Source organism: Grammomys surdaster, unplaced genomic scaffold, assembly GCF_004785775.1.
Source record: "Grammomys surdaster isolate TR1022 unplaced genomic scaffold, NIH_TR_1.0 219, whole genome shotgun sequence".
Taxonomy (NCBI): domain Eukaryota; kingdom Metazoa; phylum Chordata; class Mammalia; order Rodentia; family Muridae; genus Grammomys; species Grammomys surdaster.
Window position 1 is genome coordinate 1,776,458 of NW_021604664.1, and position 10,919 is coordinate 1,787,376.

At 46.1% G+C, this 10,919-nt stretch overlaps 1 protein-coding gene across 2 annotated transcripts in view; it reads left to right on the plus strand.

The window, feature by feature from the left end:
• Nucleotides 1–10,919, plus strand: part of Pnpla7 (patatin like phospholipase domain containing 7) — a 76,858-nt gene that overhangs the window by 19,287 nt on the left and 46,652 nt on the right. For both annotated transcript variants that reach the window (XM_028772777.1, XM_028772778.1), the window contains exons 9-14: nt 2,372–2,500; nt 3,306–3,386; nt 4,379–4,502; nt 5,840–5,977; nt 9,871–9,971; nt 10,152–10,295. In XM_028772777.1, the coding sequence (XP_028628610.1) occupies nt 2,372–2,500; nt 3,306–3,386; nt 4,379–4,502; nt 5,840–5,977; nt 9,871–9,971; nt 10,152–10,295 (717 nt within the window). The remainder of the gene's footprint in view (nt 1–2,371; nt 2,501–3,305; nt 3,387–4,378; nt 4,503–5,839; nt 5,978–9,870; nt 9,972–10,151; nt 10,296–10,919) is intronic.

A 10,919-nucleotide genomic window follows, 5' to 3' on the forward strand; every position in this document is an offset into this window, starting at 1 on the left:
CCTCACACTCTCTCTTCACTCACTCTTCACACTCTCTCTTCACTCACACCTCACATCCTCTCTTCACTCACTCTTCACCTGCGTTTCTCATGCTCTCTCGCCTTTCTCTTGCCCCAGTTTTTTATTGATACTACAAAAGCAGATAGGGAAAAAAAAGGCATTGTATAATCATTGCCAAATCAAATTCAAAAGAATAACCACATCTCACAAAGAATTAAGAATTACAATTGTTCCCCAAAATGTCAAGCTTTCCCTATTATCTGGCCTTTAGCGAAAATAATAATAATTGCAAACTTATCATTATTTAAACTTTAATTTTTAACTTATTATACTTCAGAGCTCAGAGCTCCGAGGTGAGCTACTTGCATTTTCCTGTGAAGCTCTAATGATAAATGACATGGGCAAAGCTGCCAGGCAGTGGTCAGAAAGAATTAAATTAACCCTTAACTCAATAGTTCCACTAGCTTTCTACTTCTGTACATTGCACACAATGACTCTCCTAAGAGTCCCAGTGTTTTAACTTAGTTTTACAAGTATATAATTTTATGCATTCTATACTTATTTATCCAGGAACCACTCTTTTTGTTTTTTGTTTGTTTGTTTGTTTTTGTTGTTGGTTTTTGGGATTTTTTTGTAAGACTTATTTTATTTATATGAGTACACTGTAGCTGTCTTCAGACAGCTCTCTTCAGAAGAGAGCATCAGATCCCATTACAGATGGTTGTGAGCCACCATGTGGTTGCTGGGAATTGAACTCAGGACCTCTGGAAGACCAGTCAGAGCTCTTAACCGCTAAGCCATCTCTCCAGCCCCCTCAGGAACCACTCTTAAATGTTGTGCAAAACTTCTTTCATAATTTCAATAGATTTTTCCTTTCTTAGGGTCCCAGCGTGTTGGTTCTATTTCTTTTTTTTTCTTTTTTTTCTTTTTTCTTTTTTTTTTTTTTTTTTTGAGACAGGGTTTCTCTGTGTAGCCCTGGCTGTCCTGGAACTCACTCTGTAGACCAGGCTGGCCTTGAACTCAGAAATCCGCCTGTCTCTGCCTCCCAAGTGCTGGGATTAAAGGCATGCGCCACCACCGCCCAGCTTCTATTTCATTTTCTAATAATCTCTTCAAACTTTCTTTGCAAGTCAAACATTAATCTGGAACTACCATTGTGCAGTTATTGCACTGTTTCCCAGATGAGAACACTCAGCATGCACCTGGGCCATTAGGACTGTGCTGTGCTGTGCCCTAAGCCTCAATTTTTAATTGTTTAAGAATCATTACATCAGAGAACATCTAGTTTCACAGAATTCACCAGAGCAGAAGGAGAAAGAAGTAAGAAAGTAAGATATAATAGAATAATTATGCACACCAAGGCCAACTGTATGTAAAACAGTCACACAAATGAAATCTATACAGCCATTGTCCAGGACTAAGTTTAGGAGAAATGGGAACAACTGGTTTTTACAAAGAGCTGCTGGGGGCTACTGAGATGTCTCCATCCTGGCCTACTGCAGGCAGTCCCTTATTTCAGATGGCAGGTCCCCTGGAGGGATATGTCTCCAGCTTCTCAGGGTCCCAAATGCCATCATTTTTCCAAGGAGCTGCCGCTGGCTTCTGAGATGTCTCCATCCCAGCCTACCGCAGGCAGTCCCTGTCATTATATGCTGTTCTCAGCACCTAGGAACACACACTTACTGCTCGTGGGGATTCAAAATGGTGCAGCCACTGTGGAAGATAAGATATGGATTTTGCTGGTTTTTGTTTGGTTATTGGTAGAAATTTTGCTTGGCTTTGTTTTGATTTTTAGAGTTAAGGATGCAGTTACCATGTGATCTAGGACACCCCTGCTCCTGATATTTAGCAAGAAATAGGAACATAGAAACCTATATATGTGCATTATAGCATCCTTACATTCGCTATATTCTGGAAGCAGCGCAGCCCCTCCTTGGGGATACGGGAACGTGCATGGCTGCTCTAGGGAGAGCGTGGCCACTTGACGGTGATGGTGTCTGCTGTCTGTGACCTTTTCAGAAAGCATGTACATGGGTTGGGGCTTTTGTACCTTTTTGGCAAGAGTTTATAGCCAGGATTGGATGTTGAGCCAGGCCTGTGAGTCTCAGGAGAGAGCATGTAAAAGCATTACCCAGTAAACATGCAGGTCAGTGGTCCTGACCTACAACTCCTGTCAGCCAAACCTTCACTATGTTTCTCTGTGACAAATTTTGGTTTGCATTAAAATTACTAGTGTCCACAGCATGCCTGGTAAAGTTACAGCTATGTGAGTAGAAGCCAGACAGGACTTCCAGAAGCCTCTGTGGGTTGTGGAAATTCCCTAGGAGCTTTCTTGGTCCCTCATGAAGGACTAACCGAGTCATTGTTACAGGGTCACGCTGCACCGTATAAAACAGTTTCTGCCCGTGCAGCTGTTTCGTCCACTGTGCTTTGGCTTCCTGCAGCAGCTTTTCAAGGAGTTTTTGAGAAATACCCTGAAACTCTGGTGAGGGTTGTGCAGGTAAGTTTCTTTTAGGCTGGCTTTCCTGTCTGCCATGGGCATCTCAGGCACTGGGGCTACACACTGGCATGGGTCCCATTAGGACTGAACACAGTCAGCATCGTGAGTGAATCAGAGGATGTAGAATTAGCTTTGTTGGCAGGATTTACTGCTGTGCATGTCGATTCTAGGGAGTGCTGTTTTTAAGAAATTGTAAAAAAGCTTTGTGCATGTGTTCTGGGGAGGCTTGTTGGCCATGTAGCCTACTGCAGTGGTGAGTTCCAGGTACCAGTGAGAGACCCTGTCTTAAACGTCGTGGCTGACTCCTAAGGAGCAACATCTCTGCCCTCCATGTGCATGTACACACATCTGTCACTTCTTTACACACACACACACACACACACACGCACACATGCACACACGCACACACATGTGCATGCACGCACATGCACACACACATACATATACACACACAAGCACACGAACAAGGGCACACACACACACACACACACACAAAAAAACCCCACACATTAATATGAATAACTCCACAGATGCTTTAGGACTTCATATTCTTCCAAAAGAGATTTTTAAATTTCTTACTAAATATTTCATTTTAATTTTAGATTTATATAAAAATGGAAAACGCTACTTAATTCCTATGTGTCCCACATTATTTGTCATGTTAGCACCCTACTCACAAATGGTGGGTTGTTGGGCCCTTAAAAGGTGAGCTGTGGTCTGTGGCCTGTGCTGTGGGGCTTAGCAGGTATTCCATGTGGCACTGCTGGTGCCCAGCCTAGCTGTCACACCTCACTGTCTCTTGCAGATCATCATGGTACGACTGCAGCGGGTGACTTTCCTGGCTCTGCACAACTACTTGGGGCTGACTACAGAGCTCTTCAACCCTGTGAGTGCAGGCCTCCTGCATAGCCCACTGTGGGGATGGTAGATCTCTCACCAGGGTACATGACTGTGCCGGCCAGCACGGCCGGCCTGCAAGTGGTCCTAGTTGTAGGACTGGACTTTGAGAAGTGGTGGTGGGCTTTATGTCCTTGTATTTGCACACTGGTGTACTGAGTGACTCTATTGACAGGACTTGGGGCATAGGCTTGTCAAACACTAGAGAGATGAGCTTGCTTTGTTGCCTACCAGTAGTCCTGTTGTGCCCCTAAGGCCATAACTCTGGATGAACTTGGTGTCCCCAGGTACTGAGACTGTGGGCTGGGTCATCATGTCCCTCTTGCCTTGTCCTCTTGTCTTTGGCTCTGTCTGTGTCTGCCCTTGATTTAGCACTGAGCTGAGCTGTTACTAAGCTATGACTTGGAAGGGCTGGGATGTTGCCAAGGTGCCAAGGCCTTGAATCTCCCGATTTTGTACCTCTTGGTAAAATTGCAAATGGTCATACCCTGTGAAATGGGGCAAAACTGGTTCTCATCTAGAAGGGATTAGTAAGAACAGAGCCAGTGGTTTCATTTACTGCTCTGTTCCCGTACCTGAAGCAAGGGCAGAGGAAGTTACTATGAAACACACAAGTGAAGCCCCAACAGAACTCCCTCGAGTTGGTAAGAAGTGCTTGGTACCTATGAGTACCTATGATGGTTTCTCTAGTTTAGGTGATATTTTAGAGTTTGCCGTGCAAAGTTTCTGGTATTTTAGGGAATATTCTTTTATGTTACATGACTTCCTTACTAATGAAGAGTTGAGGTTTCTGACTGCATGAGCTGTTACTGTGGCTATATGAAGAGTTAGGCAGAACCCGAGAGAAGAACACACTGAGCCTCAACCAGCTCGTCCTCTCTGAGCTGCCTGGATTTTGAGTGCTTGTCTTCTTCTGATAGCATGCTTATAAGGAAGCCAGGGAATTCCTCGAGCAGATCTAATGTTCTTCTCATCCCCCAGGAGAGCCAAGCCATCCCTCTCTTGTCAGTAGCAAGTGTGGCTGGACGAGTCAAGAGACAGATGTCATATGGCCCAGAGGAGCAACTTGAGAAGTCTCCAAAGCCCCCGGACTTCAGCAGCTCAGGTACTGCTGCAGTTCAGGACCTTCTTACTTCACTGTCCAGGTCTCCTCACTACCTCACATCTCTTCTCCTGTCCCTGGATCTTATTACATGGCCCCAGGTTTTCTGACCTGAGGTTTCCTCACAGGCCTCCAGTAGCTTCAGGGTTCCTCACGTGGTTACAATTCTTAGCTATCCTCATATATGCCCAGATTTCTTGGTCTAGGATTTCCTTATTTGTCCTAAGCCCTCTGAAGCTTCCCTCAGTTACCCTTCCATGCCCTGGGCCATGTTGCATGTGTCCAAGAATGTCACCTCTGTCTTTTGGTACTTCTCAGTGAGGGACTTGCTCCACAGGATGCTGTTCAGGAGAGCAAGTTCTCAGCTTTGTCTTCTGACCCACACTGCTCCTAGTTCTCAAGGGCGGGGGTGGGGGAGGATAAATTGCCCAGGCACACTTGAGCTACATATATTGCCTAGGCTGATTATTATCACAAAGCCACTTTGAAAATAGATATACCTTCAGTGTCTTAATAGTCCATAACACTCTGTGAAGGATTCCAGGTGACTAAAAACAGTGTATGAAGTGCAATGAAGCAGACTTTGGTGTGAGCTAGGCTGGAACTATCCATTGGGTCCTGTCTAAGACAAGGCTTTGGGCCTTAGTGACCTTGAAACACATCCCTGGTTGATCTGGTTTTCCCCAAAAATGTACTTTCAAATAGGTGTCATTTAATCTATGTCCTGAGTAGTGCTTTTCTCTCTCAAATTTTGGTCAGCTTACATGATAGAACCTCGAGTCTTGTCCTCTTGAAGACAGTTGGTTGAGGGACGTTCTCCAGTTTTGTCTTCACAGAGGTTGGGGTGAGGAGGTTTATAGACCTCATTGGAAGCAGACAGTAGCACATAGTGTCCTATATGTAGACTAGGCCAGGGTCCTTTGAAGCTCAGGTGGACCATTCAAGCCCTGGCTTGCCACAGGTGTGCTAATGGTTATCTCTACAGAAGAAGGCCATGGAAAAGGGGGCAATTGGGAGGTTCCTCTGCTATGGGGTTTACCTTCAGAGTTTGTGGGTGGTTTCAGGGAGAGTCAGTTCAGAAGGCCCATAGAAAAAAAAATGGCCAAGAGGGAGGCAGGGTTGGAGGACCAGCCTGGGGCTAACATTCTTGGGTTACTCCCCTGGAAAGAGCTAATAGTGAGATTGCCTGAAAGCCCTGTTTGTGGGTAAGTTATCTTCAGGTTCACAGGGTATTTGGGAGGGCCTGGGTCATGTGCTGTTTCTGGGGATTCTGTTTTTTGAGCCGTTGGTAGTAATTGGAACCAGACAGAGCTGAAGTAATTCCTTCTTATCTCCCCCAGATCACAGAAGCAGCTGCGTGGCTGTCTCCGGGCCTGTGCTGCAGAGGAGCTGCTCAGTGCCTCTGCCTGCCATCCGTGGGGAGGTGGATGAGCTCAGGCAGCCCCAGGGAAGCAGCTCTAACACTTCAGCCTTCCAAGGTAAAGCCTCCTGTTGCTGCAGCTGGCTCTGTCGACAGGGTCTGTGTGTCATTAGATGAGTCGAGCTGTCTCATCCCCCAGTGTCACCTTGTCTGACCACGGAGGTGGACATCTTGAAGTTAGTACCCTTTATGACTGGACAAGAGCCTGTGGCCGAGGCACTTTTCTGCCTGGGCCTGAGGCCTTGGTGGTAGTCTTGCTGCTTTGTATGTCCTTGTGAACTCGGCACCCTGCCTCAATCTACCAGCCCTGTGCATGATTCCCCTCCTCTGCTGAGCCCTGGACCTACCCACACCTATTAGTGAGTAACTGGCAGCTCTATGACAGCTTGCTTCATGTAAACGGTGTCAGATTTTCTCTTTTCCAACCTTCTTGATGCCCACTGTGTTCTGCTTGGTTTCTGGTGCATGGGTTTTTTTTTTTTTTAAGGTCTTACTACATACTTATTTTTTTGTTTTGCTTTTCGAGACAAGGCTTTTCTGTATAGCCCTGGCTGTTCTGGAACTCACTCTGTAGACCAGGCTGGCCTCGAACTCAGAAATTCGCCTGCCTCTGCCTCCCAAGTGCTGGGATTAAAGGCATGTGCCACCACTGCCCGGCTCTTACTACATACTTATATTCTGGCCTCAAACTCACAATCTTCTTGTCCCAGTCTCTTTAAACCTTAATTGTTGCAAATATTTTCTCCTGTCTCCGTCTATCAGAAACTCAGCCCAGGGGCCTTTTCATTATCAGGACAATGTTCCTCTACTAAAAACAAGTCACTTGGTGTGCTCAGTGGCTTATACTTTTAATCCCAGCAGATTAGGGAGGCTGAGGCAGGAGAATTGCCATGAATTTGAGATCAGCCTGAACCACAGAATAAGACTCTGTCTCAAAAACTACCTTCAGCTGGGTATAGTGGCATGAATCTTTAAGCCCAACACTCAGGAGACAGAGGCAGAGATCTCTGTGAATTCAAGGCCAGCCTGGTCTACATAGTGAGTTCAAGGCCAGGGCTACATAGTGAGACCCTGCCTTGAAAGAAAGAAAGGCAGTCAGAAAAAAAGGAAGGGAAGTAGGAAGGAAGGAGGGAGAGAAAGGAGAAAGGAGGGAGGGAAGAAGGGAGGGAGAAGGGAAGGAAGTAAAGCAAAAAAGGCAGGCAGTCGGACACTTGGCACCGTGTACTTAGCTTTTTATGTTTTATTCTTGGCTCAGTCTTGTACCCTACATTATCCTAGATGATTTTTGTTAGTTTTCATACTGAGGTCTTTCATTCCTCTGTTATTCATCTTTACAGTGTAAAACAGTGAAATTTATTGTGCATGACTCTGTAATATCATACCCAGTATCATTAATGGAACAGTCTCTGACTGTTTAAAAAAGAGCCATCTTCATTAGGTATCACATTTTGAGTCTGTGTGAGTTTTTCACCCCAAAAGGTATTAGCTTTTGGTGTTTGTTTGTTTGTTTGTTGGTTTGTTTGTTTTTGAGATGGGGTGGGGTCTCACTCTGTACCAAAGCTAGCCTGTAGGTACCAGGAATCCACCTGTCTCTGTCTCCCAGCACTGGGAGTACACACTGTGTGCCGCAGCTGTGGGCTTTAGATGGCGCTGCAGCTCTGAACTCAGCTCCTAGTATTTGTATTGGAAATACTTTATCCCCTTAGCAAACCCCAGGCTGCTCAGTCCGCCGCCGTGCTCCTTCTCCTCCTCCTCTGCCTCCTCGCCACCACCCCTCTCCCTCCCTCCCTCTCTCTCTCTCTTTCCCTCCCTCTCTGTCTCCTTCTCCTCCTCCTCTGCCTCCTCGCCACCACCCCTTTCCCTCCCTCCCTCCCTCCTTCCCTCCCTCCCTCTCTCTCTCTCTCCCTCCCTCTCTGTCTCCTTCTCCTCCTCCTCTGCCTCCTCGCCACCACCCCTCTCCCTCCCTCTCTCTCAGCAGGTTCTTGTGTAGCTGAGACTTGAACTCCTGACTGTAACTTGCTAACTGCTCAGGTTACAGGTGTGGGTGGCCTGCCTGCCTGGCTTAGGTTGGGTCATCAAACCACAGCCCTGCCACCTGGGCACATACTGTCACACTGTATGTGGCGTATCTCAAGGGCTTCTCTCTGCGCTCTTTGCACCTTTCTCTGCCTCTGTCAGCACCCTGTGGCTGACTGCTCTGGACAGAATGTCCCTTCTGGTGCAGGTGTGAAACATCTGGCTGGGGGCGCCCAAGCCTGGGCTACTTTCCAATGGCTTTCTTTCTAAAGCTGAGCATGGCCAGTGCTGACACTCTCTGCAAAGGTTAACACCAACCTCAGTGATTGCTTAGAGCTGCTTTCAAGATAAATTTTCATTTTATTTTTCAATGTTATTTGTATGTATATGTAAATGGGCAATGTTTGTGTTGGTGTTTGTGGAGGTCAAGAGACATAAGGTCTACCTGGACCTTGGGTTAAAGGGGCTTGTGAGCCATCTAGTGTGGGTGCTAGGAACTGAACTCTGTTCTGCAAGAACAGAACAGTATTTGCTCGTAACACTGAACCTTTTTCCAGCTCCCAGAACTGTTTTAAATCAGTAATTATAGTCCTTAAATCTTCCTTTCTGATTAGAAGACTATCTGGACAGTCAGTGGTCTTCCTCCTTAGGAGCTATGAGGCAGGGTTTCTTACTGGGACCTTGGGATTGCCAAGCAGGCAGACTAGCTAATGAGGTAGAATCAAGGAGCTTTCTGTTTCTACCTCTCAACTGACCATTTTATTTAAAAGGATTTGTTTATTTATTTTTAATTTTCCATGTTTATTTATTTTATTTATATAAGTGTTTTACCTGCATGTACAAATATGCAATACATGTGTACCTGGTACCTGAAAAGGTCAGAAGAGGGTGTTGGGTGGCCTAGAACTGACGTTGCAAATGGTTGTGAGACACCATGTGAGTGCTGGGCATTGAACCCATGTTCCCCTCAAAGGCAGCAAGTGCTCTTTCACCGCTGAGCATCTCTGCAGACCCTAGTTATTTTTATTCTATGTGTATGATTATTTTGACTCCATGTATGTAAGTGAACTACATGCCTGTCTAGTGCTCACAGATGCCAGAAGAGGGTGCTCATTCCCCTGGAACTGGAGCTACTACTGATGGTTTGTAAGCCTCTCCAGCCTTACTTTCAGTGTGTGTGCTGGGGTATAGATTAGTTCCTCATGCTTGTGTGACAAATACTGTATTGACTGAGTTATCTCCCTACTGCCAAAGCTGTTTCTTTTTAATTTAAAACAATTTAAAAAAATTATACACACAAATAATATACACACAAAATTAAATAAATAAAATATAGTAAAACGCTTTTAAAAGGCAGTGCCACTATATTTGTTTGGCTCTTTGTGCATGTAACTGTTTTTCTTTCTGCTGTTTTGGCTTACCATGATGGAACAAGAGCTCCCCCACTAGAAGCTGACCACCTCCGGCCAGACAGGCCTGGACTCCCAGCCTCTGAAACCATGAGCTAAACAGACATCTTTGCTTTTTGGTCTTTGTTTTGTCTTGTTTTGTTTTGTCTTGTTTTGTCCTGTTTTGTTTTGTTTTGAGACAGGGTTTCTCTGTATAGCCTGGCTGTCCTGGAACTAGATTTGTAGACCAGGGTAGCCATGAACTCAGAGCTCTGCCTGCTTCTGCCTCCTGAGTGCTAGGGTTAAAGGTGTGCACCACCATATGTACCTACATCTTTGCTTTTTGTACTACCACCTTCAGATGTCCAAGTACAAATGGACTAATGATAGTGTGACAGAAATGCTAGCAATACAACATTGATGTCTAGAGATCTGAGTCTTGTCTACCAAGTTTATGCTGTTAGCTGCTCACTCAGTCTGGCCCTTTCTGTGCTGTGCATATGGGCCAGCAGCTGAGCAGTGAACTGAGTCTTCTTTCTGTTTGTAGAAAGCCATGAGGGGGCTACCTCAGACCTGGGGATGGCATACAACCGTGCCAGGATTTTGCCACACTCAGATGAGCAACTTGGGAACTCTTTGGCCAGCAAGGTATATCCATCCATGCTCTCCTTATTGTTCCCTTGTGCCTTGCCTGCTCCCCTGTTTACTAGTGCTGTGGGTGTGGCTCACGGCCGATGTCCCCAGCATCAACAGTAGGTCATGGAGAAGCACACACATTCTTTCCTCATCCTGGCTCTTTTGATGACTTGTGTCTTTGTTCTTTTCAAGTCCAAGAAAAGTGTTGTTGCAGAAGCCCCCTCTGCCGTCTTCCACTACGCAGAAAGTTCCAGGGATGAGCATGGGGCTACCGGGAAGACAGACGCTATCTTCCGAGCTGCCACGAAGGACCTCCTCACCCTGATGAAGCTCGATGTAAGTGTGTGGGCTCAGAGAAGGGCGGTGAAGACCCCTGACCTTGCAGGACCTGCTTCTTCCTTCCCCCACTTTTGGGCAGCACGTCCCTCTAATGCTTCCTGCACACTGGCCCTCTTCTTTTCCAGGCCTGCCAGTAGTGGGGATCCACATCTCTAAGTGTAGCTTTGTCCCAAGTCAGGGCATCCGTGGGCTTTTACCATCATCTGGCCACTTGGAACTACATCCTCATATACGTGTTTTGAGTTATTTTTTTCACCGGGGCAGTGATGGCGCATGCCTTTAATCCCAGCACTTGGGAGGCAGAGGCAGGCAGATTTCTTAGTTTGAGGCTAGCCTGGTCTACAGAGTGAGTTCCAAGACAGCCAGGGCTACAAAAAAAAGTTCTCTCTCTCTCTCTCTCTCTCTCTCTCTCTCTCTCTCTCTCTCTCTCTCTCTCTCTCTCTCTGTGTGTGTGTGTGTGTGTGTGTGTGTGTAGTCCAGGCTGGGTCCTGTCTCATCTTCCTGAGTGCTATAGTGAATATGTGCCACTATGCCTGACCCTCATTTTTTTTTAATGCATGAAAATACACACACACATTATATATATATACACACACACACACACACACACACACACACACA